The sequence below is a fragment of the Lissotriton helveticus genome, chromosome 11 (genome assembly GCF_964261635.1).
Source record: "Lissotriton helveticus chromosome 11, aLisHel1.1, whole genome shotgun sequence".
In the NCBI taxonomy this organism is placed as follows: Eukaryota; Metazoa; Chordata; class Amphibia; order Caudata; family Salamandridae; genus Lissotriton; species Lissotriton helveticus.
Genome location: NC_136072.1, coordinates 158,978,552 through 159,000,458, shown reverse-complemented (window position 1 = coordinate 159,000,458; position 21,907 = coordinate 158,978,552). Strand labels below are relative to the sequence as shown.

The following is a 21,907-nucleotide window of genomic DNA, read 5'->3' as shown; positions in this document are numbered from 1 at the left end:
TTCTGTGCCGAGCTGTCCGCCCTTAAGAGCGGCTCTCCCCTTGATCCAATGCCTATTCATGTCCTCAAGTGGTTTACTGACACCATTGCCGCCCCAGCAACGGCCCTGCTAAATGCCTCTTTCAACCAGGGCCTAGTACCACCTAGCTGGAAGCAGGCGATGGTAAAGGCGCTATAAAAAAAACCAGGCCTCGATCCCGCGGACCTGTCAAACTTTCGTCCCATCTCTTTACTGCCGGGCCTAAGCAAGATCGCTGAGAAATGCGTCAACCGGCAGCTATCACTTTACCTTGAATCCAATGACCTGCTGCGACGGTCTCAAACGGGCTTTCGTCCCGGGCAGGGAACTGACTCGGCCCTAATCGCCATGGTGGAGGAGGCCAGATGCATCTTAGATTCAGGAGGATCCGCGGCTGTGGTCCTCCTGGATCTAAGCGCTGCATTCGATACTGTGGACCATCGTATCCTGATTCAACGTCTGGCCGAGATGGGAGTGAGGGACGTGGCTCTCAAGTGGCTCACCTCATATCTGAGCGGGCGGGTCTATCAGGTCTGCGAAGGCAACACTAGATCTGAGCCTATCCCCCTTCAGTGTGGAGTCCCGCAGGGCTCATCTTTGAGCCCTACGCTTTTTAACGTTTACATGGCCCCACTGGAGGAGGTGGTTTCACCCTTCGGGGTGAAAATAGTGACCTACGCAGACGACACACAACTGGTCGTCTCGCTGTCTCTCTCAGAAAGTCATGGTGAAAAGTTTGCCTCCTGTTTATCAGGCATTATGTCCTGGATGTCAGGCTCCCGACTAAAACTCAATGGCACCAAGACGGAGCTGATGCTCCTGGGCAACTCGGTTACCTCGCTCCCAAAAACCATGTGGCCCCCCTGTCTGGGTGCCCCCCTCCCCTAAGGATGCAATAAAAAGCCTGGGGGTCTGGTTCGAGCCGGAGCTGTCAATGGGAACACAGGCCAAAAGGGTAGCGGGGACCTGTTATGGCCTGCTCCGATCAGTGCGGAAAATTCTTCCGCTACTCCCGCCCAACTCCAGGAAACTTCTGGTGCAGGGGCTCATTCTATCTAGGCTAGATTATAGCAACGCCCTATTCCTGGCGGCCCCAGAGTCAACCCTCAATACGCTCGAAAGAGTCCAGAACGCGGCTGCCAGGATGCTCACCGGATCGGCAAAAAGATCTTCTGCCAAACCTGCCCTTAAGGCCCTTCACTGGCTGCCGATCCGAGCAAGAGTGAAGTTCAAGTCCCTCTGCATTGTGTTCAGATCACTTCAGGGCGTCGGCCCCCCTATCCTGAGGGACTTGATCCGCCCTTACAAGTCGTTGCGCTCCCTTCGGTCCGACCATGGCAATCTGGTGACAATTCCGAGATCGAAGAGGGCACGGTCTGGTGGCCGCCGGTTTTCCGTTAATGCCGGTCAGCTGTGGAATGCCCTCCCAGTTGCGATTCGGAAGGAACCAAGTCTGGGGAAATTTCGGAAGGCCCTGAAAACCCACTTATTCCCTCTTGACGTCTGACTTTTTGGTGCACGCTGTTGGTAGCTTTGTGTTTCTTTTAGCGCTGGGACGCTCTAGGGCAGCCATGCGCTCTACAAATCAATTTTCATTTCATTTCATGTCTTCCCAGATTCAAGCAGCGCTCACGGCCAACTTTGGAAGGTCCTCATTCCATGCCAGCGACGTCACCGGCGCAGCCAACACCGACCCCGAAACGGCGTTCCAGGAGGGAAGCCCAGAAACTGCTGGAAGAAGAGGAGTACCAGCACGAGCATGAGGAAGGGGAGATCCTCAACTCTGTGGACGACTTCGAGGGCTTACGGGAGGCCAGTGGCCTTGATACTTTCCCTGAGTGGGAGCTTTCTTCTCCGAAGACCTTGCCTTCACAAGACGCTGCCCCTTACCACTCAGTCATCAGGAAAGCCGCTGACCTGTTGGACCTTCAATTGCCATCAGCTGAGGTGAGGTCAAATATCTTGACTGAAGTGTTGCATCCTCCTTTCTCTTCTGTTGAGCCTCTACTGCCTTTCAACGAGGCGTTGACGGCGCCGATTATGGAGGTGTAGCAGAAGCTCTTGCCTGCCCCTGCAGTTTCTAGGTTAGTGGCAAGACGGTGTAAGCCTGCTCCTGTTGATCCAGCTTTTCTTTCTGCCCATCCTTCGCCAGAAAACTTGGTGGTTCAGGCTTTTTGTTCCAAGGTGTCAACTGGATCCTCCCCCACCATCCTGGGAGATAGAGACCTTAAAAAACTAGAGCAGTCTGCCAAAAAGGTGTTCTCTTCAGCAAGTATGGCTCTGAAGTCGATGAATGCCACATGTTTGCTAGGAAGGTACCTTCATGCACTAATGGATTCTGTCAAGCAAGTAGCTCCTAAGTTACCTGAAGATGACTGTGTTAATTTTTTTGGAAAGCTATCAGACACACAAGTGGCAGCCCGTCAGATCATTCAGTCGGTTCTGGACACGCCGGACTTGGTCGCCAGGGTGATGGGCTCCTCAGTGGCTCCCAGTAGGCATGCCTGGCTTAGGTCTTCAGGTTTCTCACCAGATGTACAGGCTACTTTGCTCAATCTACCCTTCGATGGATCTAGATTGTTTGGAGCGAAGGCGGATTCTGCGATGCAGCGCTTCAGGGACAGTAGGGCTGCAGTCCCAGCCCAGGGGCTATGGATACAAAAGTTATTGAGGCTATGGGGAGGTGGCTTCCTTTCTCGGCTGTCCGCAGCCACAGTAGCAGCAGCAGAACCCTCTGTACAGGTCGTACACAGGGAAAGGTAGAGGCCATCTGCGGGGAGCCTCTCATCAACAGTCTTCTGCCTCCTCTTCCTCCCCTGTCCTGCCACTGGTATTACGGGAAAGCAGCTCTAGATCCCTCATCTTGGAGCATGCTGGTCTTGTAGGAGGCCGGGTGTTCCATTTTCTACAAGAATGGAAATCGTTACTTCGGACCGTTGGGTTTTGAATCTTGTGGATAATGGGTACACCCTACCTTTTCAAAGTTTCCACCTCCTTACCCTCCTCACCAGGGCTGGTGTTCAGAGGACCATTTGCTGCATTTGCAGCAGGACATTCTTGCCTTGCTGCAGAAATGTGCGATAGAGGTGGTTCCGGAGCAGGAAAGGAGTCAGGGATGCTACTCCCATTATTTCCTGATGCCCAGGAAGGCCGTCTGGTTCAGACCCATCCTGGACCTCAGGGTTTTTAATTTTTACTTCAGGCAGGAAAAAAAGTTCAAGATGTTGACCCTAGCTCAGGATCTTTTGGCGCTGCAGCAGGAAGACTGGATGTGTTGATCGACTTGCAGGATGCATATTTCCACATCCCTATTCTGAAGTCGCATCGGAAGTATCTCCGGTTTACGGTAGGGTCTCAACACTACCAGTTTGCAGTCCTTCCGTTCGGTCTCAGTTCCGCACCACGGGTCTTCACAAAGGTTATGGCGGTGGTGGCAACACATCTCAGAAGGTCAGGGATTCCGGGTTTCCCCTATCTGGGTGACTGGCTGCTCAAAGCAAGGTCGCCAGAGATGGTTCTGCATCACTTGCAAGTAACAACGCAACTGTTGTTCAACTTGGGTTTCTCGATAAATGTACCCAAATCTCACCTGGTGCCCTCTCAGTGCAGCCTGTTCATAGGGGCAGTACTGGACACTACTGTGTGTCGAGCTTTCCCACCGCCGCAGAGGATTCTCGACATTCAGGAGACGATTCCTTTGATTCACGATGGAGCCGTTGTTCCAGTCCTGAAGGTCCTACGCCTGCTTGGTCTGTTCGCTTCCTGCATACTGTTGTTCAGCCATGCACGCTGGCACATGAGGGCACTCCAGTGGTGCCTCCGCAGGCAGTGGTATCAGCACAATTGAGATCTGGGCGAGAAGGCCAGAATCTACAGGGAGACAGCAGCGAAGCGGTGTTGGTGGAGTGTGCCGGGCAACCTGTCTTAAGGAAAACCTTTTCAACCTCCTCCACTGGTGATCACAGTAATTACGGATGCCTCCACTCTAGGGTGGGATGCTTATCTGGGGATCTGAAGATCAAGGGTCTCTGGTCTCCGGAGATAAGGTTGCTTCACATCAACCTTCTGGAATTGTGGGTAATACATTTGGCTCTCAAGGCCTTTCTTCCCTCCCTTTGCGGTCAGTCGATTCAAGTCTTGACGGACAACACTACTGCAATGTGGTACATAAACAAACAAAGAGGGGTAGGGTTGTATCGTCTCTGCAGGGAAGCTCTGCGACTCTGGGCCTGGACTCAGGGCCATCAGAATTGTGTTTATAAATCATGTGGCCGAGGTGCTAAATGTGCGTGTGGACAGGCTCAGTCGGCAATACTCGGCCAGTCACGAGTGGCAGCTTCATCGGGAGGTGGTCCATCACATCTTCCAGATGTGGGGTTTTCCTCGGTTGGACCGGTTTGCCACTCACGAGAACGCGCACTGCCCGTCATTCTGCAGTCTTCAGTATCCTATGCAAGGAGCGTTGGGGGACGCATTTCAATTGGATTGGAGCTCGCAACTCCTTTGCGCGTTTCTTCCCATACCCCGGATTGCTCCCGTTCTGAGGAAGATTTGCCAAGACCAGGCCCAAGTCATATTGATCGCTCCGGATTGGCCAAGAAGGGTGTGGTACACACAGATCTTCTTCACCTCTCTTCGCACCCTCCGCTCTATCTCCCTCTGAGGGCAGACCTCCTCTCGCAGTCGCAGGGGCAGGTTCTACACCTCCACCTCCAGAGCTTGCCCCTTCTTGCCTGGAGATTGAATGGGGCAACCTGAGTTCTTTCTCTCTCCAAGCGGATGTGGTGGATGTTATTTTATCATCCAGGAGACACTCCACCAAATCTATTCATTCCTCTAAGTTGTCGAAGTTTGTGAAATGGTGTGGAGAGAGAGGTTCATTGATGCTTTGAAAGCCCATTTATCTGATGTACTTGGCTTTTCACTTTCCTTGGCTCAAGAAGGTTGTGCTGTGACTACGGTAAAGGGTTACTTGTCGGCTTTCCTCTGTTTGCCGGACCAGCCGTCTTTATTTAAGTCACCCACTGTTATGAGGTTCAGTAAGGGTCTCACCAATAGGTTTCCTTCCACTCCCTTCATTATGCCTCAGTGGGATTTGAATTTAGTACTTACTTTCCTGATAGGGTCTCCATTTGAGCCTCTTCATAGTTGCCCATCGAGGCTTCTTACTTTCAAGATGGTTTTTATGATCGTTATTACCTCAGCCAGGAGGGTAAGTGAGCTTCAGGCTCTTACTAATAAACCTCAGTTTTTAACCATTCATGCAGAAAAGATGGTTCTCAGGACCAGGGCTGATTTCCTGCCTAAGGTGGTCACTCCTTTCCATCTAGGGCAGTCTACTACCTTACCTACTTTCTATCCTCCCATTCACCCTTTCAAGGAGTATGAGAGACTTCACCGCCTGGACCCTAGGAGAACTGTCAGCGTCTACTTGTACAGAACCAGGGACTTAAGACTGGATGACCAGTTGTTTGTGGGCTATGTTGGAAGGATGAAGGGCAAAGCTGTCCACAAACAAACAGTTTCCAGGTTGATCATCCTGTGCATCAAGATCTGCTACGCCTTGTCCAAGATGGAGCTGCCTGAAGGTATTGGAGCTCATTCCACCAGAGCAAAGTCATCTTCTTCTGCTTTGGCTAGAGGTGTTGCTGTTGTAGACATCTGCAGGGTAGCAAATTGGGCCTTTCTCCACACCTTTGCTAAGCATTACTGCTTGGATTTGGAGGTTAGGAGTGAATGTCATTTTGCACGCTTTGTGCTGCAAGATGTTTTGGTATAGGCGGGTGGACACCCTCCTCCGAGAGAGGAAAAGCTTGGGGATTCAATTCAAAAGGTGAGGAATCCACAGGCAGATGTATCCATCAGAAGAACAAGTTACATACCTTTGGTAACACTTTTTCTGGTGGGTACAGTATCTGCCTGTGGATTTCTCACTGACTCACCTGCCTCCCCGTTGTTCACCTGCTTATACTGAAAAACGTCATTTATATCCTTTTTATGTGTGTGTGTGTGTGTGTGTGTGTGTGTGTGTGTGTATATATATATATATTTATATATATATATACACACACACACACACACACACACATATATATACTCTTTTAAATCTTTGAAGGAGAGCGGGACTGACAAACATTCTCTCTGTGAAGGGCGCTGATGAGGGCACATCCATTCGCCCGAAATGCATACGCCGCCACTATTTCCTGCTGTGCCTTTTTAATAAAGATAACCTTTGGATTCCCCTCTGGGCCCCAGCCTGCTTTCTTGGAAGTAGGGTGTTTTTTTATATATATATATCTATATATATATATATATATATATATATATATATATATATATATATATATATATATATATATATATATATACTGTATGTATTTGTGTATATATTTTGTATACTGTGTATACTTCTATTATGTTGTCGGTCCACCCGTTCGCCACGAGGGCATGGAAAAAATGGGTGGAACTGACGTCAGCATGCCGACAAGGTCTTCTTTGGGCTCCGGTGACATCATACGGAGTAGCGAGTTGAGCCGTACTATTGTGATATCAACATGAGAGAGCTAAGAAAAGAATTTCCATGCAATTCAGAAGGTAAGGAATCACAGGCACTGTATCCACCAGAAAAAGCAGTACCGAAGGTAAGTAACTTGTTCTTCAATGCCCAAAGACAGAAGCAGCAACTGCAGGCCAACCCAGCAAGGCGACACACATCAAAGGGGCAGTATTCCTCCTTACAGCTCTTCTTCTTGGACTCAATCCAGAAGTGTAGGGTTACAGGTCCAATACTTCTACCCCGTTTGGTTTTTGAAGTAGGCATACGTCAAAAAAAGTCCTTGTTGTCCACAAGATCCTGGCTTGGCTCTGGACACACTGCAGGGGGATGGAGACACCATTGTGAGAAGCCAGGCTCATCCCTATTCAGGTATCAGTGACATTTCCTCCCACCACTCTAGCTCAGGAAGGCCCATCAGCCTGGTGATGGGTCATCAGGATATGCAGGGCACACCTCAGCTGCCTTTGTGTGACTTTCTAGAGTAAATGCACCAACCTAGCTGTCAGTTTAAATCAGACGTTAACTCCACAGGCAGGCATAGGCAGGCATAGGCACAGGACGGAAAAGCAAGAAAATACCCACTTTCTAAAAGTGGCATTCTCAAACACACAATTTAAAATCCACCTTTCCTAAAAGATGTGTTTTTAAATCCTGAGCTCAGGAAGCCCAAACTCCAAATCTCTAGCTCTTCCCAGAGTTACACTTGTAAAATGTTTGAAGGCAGCTCCAAATGATAACTCATGGGAGAGCTAGTCCTTGCAATATTGGAAAATGAACTTTTCCGTATTTCACTATCAGGACTTGTTAAACACGCTAGTACATGTCCTACCTTTCACAAACACTGCGCCCCGCCCATGGGGGTACCTTGGGCCTACTTTAGGGGTGCCTTACATGTAGTAAAAGGGAAGAGTTGGGCCTGGCAAGTGGTTGCACTAGCCAGGTCGACATTGCATGTTTTAACTTCACTTACAGATACTGCAATGGCAGGGTTACTCAAGTGTGTGGCACAACCAGTGCTGCAGGCCCACTAGTAGCATTTGATTTACAGGCCCCGGGCACAAACAGTGCACTTTACTAGGAACTTACCAGTAAAACAAATATGCCAATCATGGATAACGAATCATAATCACAAATTCCACATTGAGCACTCGCACTTTAGCACTGATAAGCAGTGATAAAGTGTCCAGAGTACACAAACCAACAAAATCGAAGTACACCACACACTAAAAAAATACAGGAGGTGGAGGCAAAAAGACAGGGGAAATCATGCCAGGTCTAACGGCTGTGATTTATTTTTGGAATTGACATTTGTGAATAGGCGTATAATTTGTAAAAAGTGAAAACAACAAAATACTAGCAATGATTACTGTAAGGTTCACAGAAATAGAAGGGCTAAACAGTATTTACAATTGTGTTAAATCGACTGTACAGAGCATTGAGCGTTTCTTATTTTCAGGTCCTTTTTAGGTCTCGGCTAGACAGCACATGCACTGTCTCGAAGAGACATGTTGTGTTTAATTTGTGGGCTTCAGTCCACCCACAGGCTTCCCGTTTGCTCTAGCTCCTTCGTCTGTCTCATATTCTTTGTCACTATATGTCCCTGGCATGCATGGTCATGCCTCTTCTTGTGTTTAGCCCTCCCCCAGAGCATGGACCAAGTATTTGTAAACATCTACATCTCCTGTTTTTACGACCATTTTAGGACCTTTTTTAGCACTCTACACAGTGCTCGTGCTTTTACTGGCTATGTGCCCTCCCATCCGCCCCTATGTCCTGCACAGATCACCCTCTCCCCTGTCACTTCTTTACCCTTTGTTGCTGCTTTTATTTTTCCCCACCTCCTCCCTCCTGTCTCTGCTTTCTCCCTCGCTGCTCCTGCTGCTTGCCCCGACTACAAATCACCTTCTCACCAGACTCGTCACTGCTTTAAACCCCCATTATAGTCTGTTTCACTCTAGTGAGTGGTAGTGTTCTGACTTTTAATGCCCTATTAGTGTATAGCTGACGTGCCGATTACTTGGCACATGTGTAGTCTCTGTTTATTTTCTGCAGATGTGGATACTAGATGTGTGTTCTTGCCATCCAGATTTCCTCTTCCTCAGACTCTGCCTTTCACATTTGTTTTATGTGTGTGCCCGAAGGCGTTGAAGCCCTTTACATAAACACCAGTTACTTTTATTTGTGAAGTTGTATATAGCACCAAACACCACCCAAAGGTATTGGAACACTTTACATCAGCACCAGTTACTTTAGACAAGGACACATTCATTGTTGTAGGCATGGCAAGATTACGTGATTTGCCCTAAATCAAGGATGTTGAGCAGATGCTAAAACTCAAACCGGGTTTACCAGCTCCATAGTTGGTAACTCTGGCCTTCACGCCACATCCCTCCTGAAATTACGCCATATCATCTCCCTAGCCTCTGCCTCAGTTCCTCATTTTATGATTAGGATAAATCACTTAATCTCCCCATTTCTAAACACAACAAGTATTGGCAAAACCAGTAGCACTGCTCAGCTACACAGCTCATGCACTGCTCGGCTAGACAGCGTATGTGCTATCTCGAAAAGACGTGTTGTGTTCTATCTGTGGTCCTACATGCCGCCCATCTCCTACCATTAGTAAACTTCAGTGTCGCTCTCATTTTCTTTGATGTCATTAGTCAAGGCATGCAGGTGTAGTGCCTTCTTCTTGTGTTTGGCCCTCCCATAGCGCATGGACCAAGTACATGTCTCCTTACGCTGGTCCCAATTTACGCAGCTATTTTCTCTTTGTTTTCAAGCACTCCATATGAATACTTGTATTTTGAGGCTGTCTCCCTTCTACAGATTCACACATTCCACTAAAATTCATACCCGTATATGTAAACAAATGCATTTCTTAAAGTTGCTAAAATACAAATAGCACATGTTTATTTTTCTACACAACCCAATGCTATTGGAGCGGTCGATCCGTCCCTGGTCTTGCCACAGCGCGAACCTGAGCCAATGGTATTGGAGTGCTTTCAGTGCTCACCAGTTACATTCCACAATGACACATTCATTTTTGCCGCTGATTCTGCTTCAATAAAGGTATTTTTTACCCTTTTTATTGACTGCCTCCAGCCTTTTCCTGTCGTTGCTTGCCCATTTCCTCATCCCCTCCTGCTTCCCTGCTTGACCCGTCCCCCCACTAACTTTTTTATTGTACGATCCGATGGTATTGGAACACTTGTTCCGTCCTCCATCTTGCCATAGTGCTAACACCAGCCAATGGTATTGGAGCGCCTTAAGTGCTTACCTGTTACATTACACAATTACACATTCATTGTTGTATGCAGAGGGAAGAGTAAGTGATTTGCTCAGATTCGCAAACTGTTCTGCCGACCCCGAGATTCAAACCTGGCTCCCCAGTTCCTCTGTTATCAGCTCTGGCCATTACGCCACATCCTAGCATCACTTCAAAGCTCCTTAACTGTTTCTCACTATACCTTCCACATTTGTTCAGTAAGACCCAGTAAACATTGAACAATCATTGGCAAAGCCAGTAGATCTCAGCAATGCACAAGCCATTGGCCTTGTCTTAGTGAATGTCTTTTAGTCATGTTGTGTAGCAGCACATCTGCTGTTCAGCATGACTGAAAGTCACCGAAAAAAGTGCTATGATGCGGCCAGTGCAGAACACATCATAGTGCTTTTTTGTGTTTGGAGGGACAGGACAATAAACTCAACAAGGGAGGCAAAGAGATTTCGTGTCAGCTCAACATCCTGTGAATCTGGGCTTTCATTGACTTTCAGCCATGCTGAACAGCAGATGTGCTGCTAGACAACATGGGTATAAGACATTCACATTGATAAGGCCAACAGCTAAGGCATTGCAGGGAACTATTGGCTTTGCCAATGCTTGTTATAGAACTATGGGCCAAACGTACAAAGCACTTTTCCCATTGTAAACGGCCCAGTTCGCAGAATCAGGCCTTTTGTGACCGGAAAAATGCTTTTTTAAATGTACAAAATGCAATTAAGTAACGTGTTACCGAATCGCATTATGCACTTGCGATTCAGTATTTGAAAGGGGCATGTTCAGGATTTCCCTTCCAAATACTAAATCGATATATCTATTACTGTTTTGCAACCAAATTCCTATAAAAAACAGTAATACTTTACCACCAGTTTAAAACTGATGGTAACCATTTGCAAAGGGCAAGGGGTCCCAAGGATCCTATAGGGCCAAGCACAAAGGAAGTATTTTGTTAGGGACCGCTTAAAAGAAAAAATACCTAGTAGTAGTAGTAGTAAGCAAATGTGTCAATAAAGACAACCAATGGTAAGCAGTGGGTGGACTTTAAGCCCACTGTATGATCTGGTAATCTGACAATAGGTATTTTTCAACCAGACAACTGTTCCGTTTGGTAGGCTCGATCTAAAAAGTAGTTCCCTAAATGTAGGCAGAATGTAAGCAGTGGAAGGATAACAGCCATCCATTGAAAATGTATAGTAAAGATGAAATGCTCCACGGGAGAGATCAACACTAGAAGAGGAAGGAAAGGCATCAAATAAGAAGCAAGCAAAAGCAGTTGATAAGAAAGGCAATCAATGGTTATCAAAGCGCGGACCCATTGCAAGTATTGGTATATTACAAAAGATATCTGTGGGCGAGAAAGGATTCCTATGACATTGAGCCCTTAGTGGCTCCCTTCTTCAAGTCATGTCTCAAAAATTCAGAAATGGACCAATGCTGAATGCGATACACTAATCACAATATAGAGGTAAAAAAAGGAGGTACGACAACATACAACACCTAGGACGCAATCCTTATTGCAATAGAAGCAAAAAACGACAAAGGTCCACCCTGAAGAACAGATGCACCCAAACTCTTCATAAAGTGGTGACTTCCCATGGTCCCTAGAAAGAAACACGATTGAACTACAGTAAATGCACTGAACAAAGTAAGCAAGAAAGTAACTATGTAGTCCAATCCAATCAACCCAAACAAATCGGAGCAGGGCGCATATGCGAGCGCTGACTAACGAGGATAGAGAGACCGAGGGGACATGGAATTCATGATAAAAGAAGATATATCAGCATCTGCAGACCCACTTTTCACCCCCAAAATCCCATTACACAAATAGATTAGGCCAATAATAACGTTGTTTAACCCGATATGTTTGTTTATTGTAAACTTGAAATGTGTTTGCATTAGTTCAGCTGGCAAACAATATGAACAAAGTGATCACAGTGTAATATATATCATAATGCTGGTAAACCTAGACTAGATTTCACATCTTTTGGCCTGGTCAAATGGAATTTTACAGACATTTGCAATGAATGACACATGTATTAGCAACATTTATGCTACCAACCAGTGCAAAAAATGAATTTTGACTAGTTGGTTGACAAAAATGATTACTGGTTGGTTAGGGATAATGTCAGTGCTAAATGTCCAAACAAAGGGGTAAAATTAAGTTCATTGGAACCCACGTGTCCCAGTGATTTTCTGGGTCGTGTTGTCCTTAATTAGACTACACTGACTCATATGTGTGATTCAGTTTCTTGTTTGTTTGAATGCTGGTGTATTGTTTTATTTTTGTTAGCATGTTTATTGTCCAACATGAACACAAGGACACTTCCGAGGACATAATGTACAAAGGCAATTGTAAAATGTATGTATAATGACTTTTTAATAAGCTGATGTGCCAGTGATTTTTATTTTTTATTTTCACACTAGCATTGATATTTTTTTTAAATTCATTAGCTTAGCAGTTGTGAGAAACAACATAACTGGAAAAGGACTAGTACCTCTAGCCGAAGCAATTAAAACAAACAGAACCCTCGCCTATGTCTACATTTGGGGCAACATACTTGATGAGGCCAGCTGTGTGGTAAGTTTTTCTTTTCGGAATACATTTTTAATGCTTAATCTTATAAAATCTTGTAAGACCATGGGTGTCATTCAGGGGCTTGCCTTTGGTACCTCTACCACTGCCCTTTTAGGAGTCATGAGGCAGAAAGAATGTAACCCTGGTTATAACCGCCCTGTTTACAGTTTGTAGTATCTACCCCATGCCACTCCCCATGTCCCTCAGCAGCAAATAGGAGGCTGTTTAGGGACTTAAGAGTGGACATCATAGTGGGGCAACCCTATCACGACATTGGAAGTGGGTCAAGTGTGTATGATATCATTTTCCATACCCCTAGCTTTTTGGGGTATTATTGCCCAATAGATACAGCCTGCGACTATGACTTTCTATCCCCATCTGTAAACTCATTTTGCCTGTTTATGACAATGTGTCGTTGATAATACACTTTCAGAAGTTCTTTGACAAATAGGACTTTGACCTGCCCTGGGCAATGCTAGAAGTCCGGTTTACGAATGAGATGCTAAATATTTTGTGGCTATGTCAGCATGACTAGATCTGGTAATTGTACTGAGGTAGGGTAGGATACTCAGCCCACCTAGGCACTGCGGGGGAAACCCAGAGGGACCCCCCCCCACACACACACAACCTGGGGTAAAATAAACATCTGTTTTGGCCGCAATCCCGCAGGACTCCAGTGAGATAATGGCTAACATAAAAACAGAACGAAAACGGCTGTCCCTCTTTTGTTTTCAAATATTTGGGGGGACATGATTAGAGCCCCCCTCCCCGAACCGAATTAGGCCCGGGTGCCCATTCCCTGGTGCCAACTTTTAAAAAGGGGGTGGAAGGAACATGGCCTCCTTCCCCAAGGTCTTTTAAGGCCCCAGGGACCACATGCCCCAGTACTGGGTTCTTAATTTCAGGGGAGGTCAGGGTGCTACCCCGGGGACCCCATCCCTTGGGGCTAAATTTCATAAATAAGGGGAGTGGGCCAGGCGGCCTCCCTCCCCAAGCCTTTCATCCCCTGGGGCTAGCTCAATTACTATATCCCAGGTAGCCCAACCCCCGAGGTAAAGTATCTCCCTGCCCACATCAATGTCCAGCAGGAGCATTTTTTTAAATCTCTGGCTGGGCGGGGTCAAACATGCCTTAACTGCCTGCAGTGGCATGTGCAGGGAAGACATGTTTCCCAGTCGGCAGGAGATTTAAAAATGTTCCTGTCGGGCGGGAACAGACATCTTTTACCCTGCCCTCACTCCTGTGGGCAGGGAAACATATATTGCTCCCGCCCAGCATAAACAGCTGCTTCCTCTGGCAGCAGAAGCACGGCTGTCTCCCACAGTATGCGGGGAGCTGGCAGGGCCATCATGGGCCCAGGGACTCCTCCTGCAGCCTCCAACTAGAGGTTTGTAGGTGCTCCAGGTGAGCACCAGGGCATCCACCTCTGGCCCCAGGGGATGGGGTCACCAGGGCCTAATACGGCTCAGGGAGGGGGACAGCGCCACCCCCTTCCTTTTTTATTGGATTTGGCCCCAGGAGCCAGAGTCCCCATGGCATAATAAAGCTTAAATAGGGTCTGTGTGCCCCCCTCTCCTTTTGTATTAGCTGTGGCCCTAGGGGAGGGGGTTCCCAGGGCCTAATAAGGCTTGGGGGGGGACACACCCCACTGCCTTTAACAATAGAATTTGGACTGGGTGACGGGATCCCCAAGGCCTATTAAGGCTTCGGGAGGGGCCATGTGTCCCCTTTCCCAATTTTCTTGCATCCAGCCCCAGGGATGGAGTCCCGGGGGCCTATTACTGCTCCATCCCCTATGATTAGTGGGTAGCCCCAGGGGATGGGGTCCCTGGGATCTCTTAAGGGTCAGGAAGAGGGGCCACATGCCCCCCTCCCCTAACATAAATATGTTCTGCCTCATGGGAAGGGATCTCCGGGACATCTTAAGGCTTGAGGAGGGGGACCACACACTCCTCCCCTGCATTTACTGTGTACCCCCAGAGTTGGCGTCCCAAGGCCCATTTGGGCTTGGGGTGGGGGATCAAGGCACCCCCTCCCCTAAATTAAACGTTTTTGGCCCCAGGTGATGGTATTCCCAGGGCCAAAAGTCTGCTGAAGTGCGGGGATACACTGTAGGTGTAACCAGGCGCTTTACAAATGGTGAAAGAAAGAAATAAGTGGCTTGGGGGGGGGGGGGGCGCTTCAGGGAGCTAGCCGCCCTGCGGCCAACTCCTTTGGCTGTGTGTGGCGAGGAGCTGGCTTTAGGTATGGTAATATGATTTTACTTTATGTTTAAAAAAAACAACTAGATATTCACTGAAAAAACAAAGGTTAAAGTGACGTTATAGTTAGGTGAAAATGTCAGTGCCAACTGGACATTTTGAGCTCACAAAACCACAAAAATTAACTTGCACCCTTGCCATGCACTGCTTAGGACCTCACATATTACATCACTCATGACATGTTCTGTGACCTCATCAATGACATCACTTATGACATCTCAAATGGCATCACTGATGAAACCATCCAAGCTACTTTTGTACACACTACTCTATAAAGAAGTATGGCATTAGAGATTTGAAAGTAAGAAGAAAAGCTCAGAATAATAGGAAGCATCATTAATGCCATTATGCATACAACCCTCTTAGGTAAAGCAGACTGTTATGTGCAACACTGAGCATATACCAGGCAATTCATGGGTAACGGAGCTCATGGTGACGATCAACCACACATAGATGGGTGACCCCTACTGCACACTGAGTTAAATCAGTATACAACTGTTCTGAGAATGCCAACTTCCTCCAGACACTCTAGCCTTGTTACATAAGTAATCCCCTACCCTGAGAGCCTTTAGCCTGTATCAAACCCTTCACAGTTACCGTACCTTCAGCGAGAAATTAAGCGAATATGGGTACTAGAAACAGCGTTGTACCCTATGCAGAGTTTACCCTGTACCACGCTGTTGGCAGACAGCCAAACTCTCATGAAGCATATACCACAGATTATTAAACAGTATCTACTAAGAACAGTGTTCACTTTTACATACAAAACCTCTACAAAAAGAGACTACTCACTGTAAACACCCAAGGCCTGAAGGTGCTAAAGGTCTTACTACCCACACCCTTTATGCACTCGTTATACTCTGCTGTAAACGTTATAGATTGATCAGCTTTGGTGGCTTATCAAGGACTTGTACATGGGCAAGTATCTGTCCTATTGTGGTATATAAATAAATAATACCGGATCTATTTTTATATGAATGAATGAATAACAGATAGCTCAATAAAATAAGAGTCAAGATTCGAGGTAGTAGGAGTTTCTGCAGGTTTATTACAGCATAAGGACAGGATCAGGACAACCTGCATAGGATGACCCAGCAGGGGAAAAGAGGCCCAGCAGCTGCTGGGGCTTGGTCTGGGATGAGCGCGCTAACTTTTAATAACAATACATTGACTTATATACATAGCGCAAACACATAGCATTACATTGCAGTAGGCGTAACAGTGGGTGGAGCAGAAGGCGTGACGCGTAGCAGTCGCGAAAGATAACAGTAAAAAGAGGTGTAACTGGGAGTATACATAGACATGTGATGCAAACGTAACAGAATATGTCATGATTGGGGCGGAAACATAGGAGGGGGCTACCTAAGGAGCCGGGACCTCTAACCTAATGGTGCGCGTAAACTGGCAATGACGTGTTACTAGGAGAAGCTGGGGGCTACGAACTCTGTGCTAGGAGCAGAGACTAGAGTCTGGAGGGTCGGAGCGACATGTACCTAAACCCTATCTAGTATCTGATGTTTAGGGAACATGTTGATATAAACTAGACGTCATGAGGGGAAAAGCTAACTTGACTCTAAGACTGGACCATGCTTTATTCTACACGTAGTGCGTGATGAAGAATACTAAATGACCATTAATACAGTATTTCTCTAACGTGGAGACGAGAAGGCTAGACAATGACGGAAACTATTGATGCAGTTCAATAGCTTAGGAATGCAGAGAAAGGAGGACTGAACTGATAGCTGGAATCATAACATACTCTTGGCAGACTCAGAGGCAGAGCCGGGCTGCACCGGGCACTGCGAGGCAGGAAGTAAGTGAAAGGTCGAGGATACAGGTGGGGGCTGTATCGCTCCTCAGCGAGGCTTTCAGGAGACAGGAGCTGAATCTGTTGTCCGGGCCCTTTTGAGGCCTAGGAACGGGGGACTTTATAATGAAATAACGTGCACACTGGGAAACGTGGCAACATTACTTTTACATAGGCCTGATATTCGTAGTATTCACGAGGACTGGAAAATGACATACTAGAGGTGGACACAACTGTAATTGCGTCTTTAATCGGACATGGGGAATAACATATGCATATTGGTCATGCACACATAACATATGATGGATGAGGCGTAGGGACACAGAACATGGCAAAATTTACTTTTCCACATTCCCTCCTTGTCACTACGTTTCCATCAGGAAACATCAATATTCATGATACCGTCTATCATTTCATACAGTACCATTTGCTCGTCTCGAATTGTCTTAGAACGGGATTTAGAACGGGGCTTGGAACTAGGAATACAAGAGGTAGCACACATGCTGCAAATCGCAGGGCCACATTGTATACAGAGGCAGCAGCTGAATATGATCGCTACTGCAATACCTAGAAAGGACAGGACTTTCCATCCCCATGCGGAAATTATATTCCAGAACCAACCGGACCATGTCCAGGTGCCTGGATCTTGATGTAACAGATGGGCAATTTTATGGAGTCTGGTTATAGCTGAATAAACAGACGGCGCGTTATTTGGAATGAAAATGCAGCAACTGGATCCGATGGCTCTACAGGCCCCGCCCCTATCGGCCAGTATGACGTCAAGGACGAGACGATTCTGTAAAACGACAATTCTCATAAAGGATTGCTCTTCAGTTAAGTTACCTAGAGCAGAGGCAGTCTCATCTACTACTGCTTCGAGGGTTCTTGTTAACCTACGGATTAGCTTACTATTTACAACTGTACCTAAATAAGGGAAAACACCTTTATCTATATCAATGAATTGTTCTGCGGCAGTTTCAGTATAATCGACAATCGGGAGGTTTCTCTTGTGTCTAGCGTGTACTAGGAAGGAATTCCTATGATAGTCAGGTGGGGCTAGGAAAACAGGTGGCAGTAGGAAGGCAATGTAACAGGTTCCCTCCCAATCGAGGGGCAGACGAACATATGCGGTTTGACCACAAATAAAATAAGAATGACGTGAAGCTTTGAAAATAGATTTCCTACTGTCACTATACTTGATAACAGTGGTACATTCACTATGACCTACATGTACAAAACCATAACTACGGACACATAATTCGCCTTTGACTGGTAGTACTGAAATAGCAGGTGAGTCTGGAGTAGTATCAGACTGAACATTCAGAACCATGAAATTCGACGAATAATTTCCTAAATTGTATACTTCATTTTCTAGATCTAAACCTGTTCTGTGGGGAAAACCTTGCTTGTCTGGAAAACATGTACTGTTAAGAAAAGACATATCTGTTGAAGATGACGTTAGCGTGGACCATGCTCCACACGAACCATTATGTGAGAATGGATAAGGAAAGAGTGGCAGAACTCCCTTCGGTGTCTGAAAAGGGGGGAGTCGACCACACACCCAACAATTAGTGGCATTGCTGGTCTGGTGTGAGTAATGTAACATACGGATGAAAGAATTGTTGCGCATAGCAAGGCGGTAAGAGAGTTCATGAGGCGGCAGATCACTAAACGTGTGCTCTACTGTAGCATTAGCAGACTTATTTACATGAGGAACTGGAAAACACAGGAAAAGTGCGTAACTAGTGCAGGAAATCATTATGCTGAGAAACAATATGAAACTCAGAAAAACGATACATTTGATTGAGCTTTGACTGACTCTCTCACTATGGGGGTCTATTTTATACATGTCAGAAACAATCTAACCGTTTCACCTAGGGGAGGACTTATACAATCAAACTGACTGACTTATTTTACTAGACCTTAATTTGAGCTTATACTCCTGCTGCGGAGTTTTCTCTAACAAGGAAGGGGTTGTAATAATGTCTTGTGCGGGACAGTCCTTTAAAACAATGTTCTGGCAATCTTTCGAATCCTGGAAATCCTTGGAAATGTTTTTAGAAACTGGTTTCAATCCTTTAAAAAGTTTAATATGAGAAAGGTGGATCCATCCTTTTCTGCCTTCCAACTTGACGGCAGTACGGGTGGTCAAGAGGACTTGACGTGGCTCCTTCCAACGAGGTTCCAGCGGACTTGATCTGTCGAAATTCCGGACCATCACTAGGGAGCCTGGAACTATTTCATGCGGTGCCACCTCGGTATTGTCTGGAAATGCGGCGGCAACCTGTGAACGACATGAGTTGAGGGCAGACATCAAGGAAGCTAGGTAATCTGTCAGCATATTACATGAAACATCGGTAATACTTCGGGGTCTAGGAGTACCCCACATGTTAGGGGGGCGGCCGAATACGACCTCATACGGGGACAGACCTGATCTGGAATGTGCGACCATGCGCATATAAAATAAAGCGACTGGCAGAGCTACTAGCCAGTCCACACCTTTTTCTTTACAAACTTTTGCAATGCGGATTTTCAGGGTCTGATTATGTCTCTCTACGAGACCGGCTGCTTCAGGATGGCGTACACAATGAAACTTCCACTGGTACCCTAACAAAAGGGAAACGTGCTTCATGAGTTCAGATGAAAATGGCTGACCGTTATCAGAATATACGACTCTAGGGAGTCCGTATCTAGGGAAGAATTCACGAACCAACTGCTTGGCAGTGGTCGCGGCTGTGTAATCTGGGACTGGATATGCTTCTGTCCATCTGGACAAAGCACATACAACTACAAGGACATACTTGAAACCTCGACATCGCTCCATCTGAATATAATCCATCTGGAGGACCTCAAAAGGGTGGTCAGGGGGCTGGAAACCACCTTGTTCCACCGGGACACTTTTACCTGGATTAAACTGACAACATATCATACAGGTACGGACTTTCTGCTTGGCTGCAGCTCGTAAATGCTTGTTGAACCAAATGTTCTGGATACTGTCTAACATAGCTTTTTCTCCTAAATGTGCTGGACTATGTGCGGTATTGATAATGACTTGAACCATAGAATCGGGGAGAAACCATGTGGCTCTACCCTTCGTTAACCATCCTTGATCTGTCCGGACCCCTCCTTGTTCAGACCATTTCTTGATTTCATCGGGAGTAGCATGTAACTGGATATCTATGACATCTTGTGTAGGGTCCTTAACTGTCATGCATATAATCGGATCTGGAGTATGTGTCGGGTTAACTGGAATGTCTGGAGTCTGTGCTGTAAGCTTGGCTGTGCGGTCTGCTAGATCATTACCTTGGGAAATAATGTCAGTAACTTTCGTATGTGCTTTGCATTTCATGATAGCAATAGATGTCGGTAAATGTATGGCATCTAACAGGGCTTGAATAAGGAGACCATGCTGAATCTTGGTTCCATGAGAAGTCATAAAACCTCTCTCCTGCCAGAGCACTCCGAAGTCGTGTACAACTCCGAATGCGTAACGTGAATCTGTGTAAACATTAACTTTCAGGTTCTTGGCATGTATACAGGCTTGTGTCATAGCGACTAGCTCTGCTGCTTGAGCGGACAGGGTGTCAATACGGTGTGTTTCAATAACTTCAGTGTCAGTAGTTACTGCATACGCGGCGACTAGTTCTCCTGTACTAGTTCTCATACATGAACCATCCACATAAAGTGTCAGGTCAGGCTCTGGTAACGGAATGTCTGTCAGGTCTTGTCTTGGCTTTGTCGTAATGTTAACTACTTCCACACAGTCATGTGTGTCTGGATTTGAATTAACTGATGGTAACAGTGTAGCAGGATTCAGACCGTTGCAGCGTCTAATTTCTATGTGTGGCTGGAACAGTGTCAATTCATAACCTGTTAAACGTGCAATTGTCAAGTGCTGTGTTTGTGTTCGGTTTAAAAGAACTTCTACTGAATGTGGGACTTGTACTGTCAGGGAGTGTCCTAAAACTATGGAATCACTTTGTCTGATAGCTAGTGCTGTGGCTGCAACTGACTTGAGGCACGCAGGCAACGCCTGGGCGACTGGATCTAATGTGCTCGAAAAATAAGCACAGGGCTTGTATTGTCCTGCTTGATCTTGTGTAAGAACAGATAATGCTGTACCTTCGCGTTCTGTAACGAAAAGTGTAAAAGGCTTACTGTAGTTCGGTGTAGCTAGAACTGGAGCTTGACATAGGGCTTTCTTTAACTCATTGAAACTAAGTGCATGTTCAGATGTCCAAGGGAGGACAGTCGATACGGCTGCCTCCTGTGTCGTTAACTGTATCAGTGGCTTGGCTAGAAATGCATACTGGGGAATCCATTGTCTACAATAAGAAGGAAGGCCGATAAAAGCACGTACCTCCTTCTGGGTTCTGGGCTGGGGAAGACTCGCTATTAACTGGATACGGTCGGGTGTCAACTGCCTACCCCTCTTGGACAGCAAGTGTCCTAAGTATACCACTTGCTGGACACAGAATTGAAGCTTCGAAGGTGACACCTTGTGTCCCATCTCGGCTAGAAAATACAAAACTGTAAGGGATGCTCGTTCGCAGTCACGTTCAGAACGGGCTGTGATCAGTAGATCATCGACATACTGGAGTAGGGCAGTGTCAGTTGGCATGTGAATATTGTCTAGTTGTCTCTTAAGTGCTTGACTGTAAATACTAGGACTTTCTGTGAAACCTTGAGGAGCGCGTGTAAACATATAGCTCCTTCCATTTAGACAAAATCCGAAAAGAAACTGGCTGTCTGGATGAATGGGAACACTGAAAAATGCATTCTTGAGGTCTATGACAGTGAAAAACATGGCTTCGGAATCAATGGCTGTTAACAGGGAAGAAATGTCTGGGACAACTGGGTACTGAGGAATAATACATTTATTAAGCTCTCGTAAATCAATCACTAATCGATATACTGGGGGTGCATTTGGATCAGTACGTTTCATGACTGGAATGATCGGAGAATTACATACATTGGAGTCAGTTTCTACAACCACTCCTTGAGCCATGAGCTCGTCAATAATTTTGGATAAGGCTGCTACAGCCTCAGGTGGCAATCTGTACTGTCTGATTCGTGGTAACACTACACCTGGTTTGAGAGTCACACGATAGGGTGTGATTTGCATGTAACCTACATCAGTTGGGCCTTGCGCCCATAAATGCTGTGGAACATTAGACAATCTGGAATCAAAATCTCGTAATACATAGTGACCTTTAAAGTCACGTAGGAACAATCGTATTCCCTCTGGGGAACAGCAAATAACTGCACCTAATTCTTTCAGTGTCTTAATGCCTAATAGGTTTTCTGGACATGACTTAGTAAGTAACAGATCAGTAGTGCGGGACAATGGACCTACTTCTAGAGTAACTGGCTTTGATATCTCGTTAACTATTGGCTTTCCTGAAAA

General features: G+C 46.3%; 1 protein-coding gene across 7 annotated transcripts in view; it reads left to right on the top strand.

Moving 5' to 3' along the window:
* LRRC34 (leucine rich repeat containing 34) overlaps positions 1-21,907 on the top strand; it is a 431,531-nt gene that overhangs the window by 398,939 nt on the left and 10,685 nt on the right. For all 7 annotated transcript variants that reach the window (XM_078666059.1, XM_078666060.1, XM_078666064.1 and 4 more), the window contains one exon: positions 12,309-12,435. In XM_078666059.1, the coding sequence (XP_078522185.1) occupies positions 12,309-12,435 (127 nt within the window). The remainder of the gene's footprint in view (positions 1-12,308; positions 12,436-21,907) is intronic.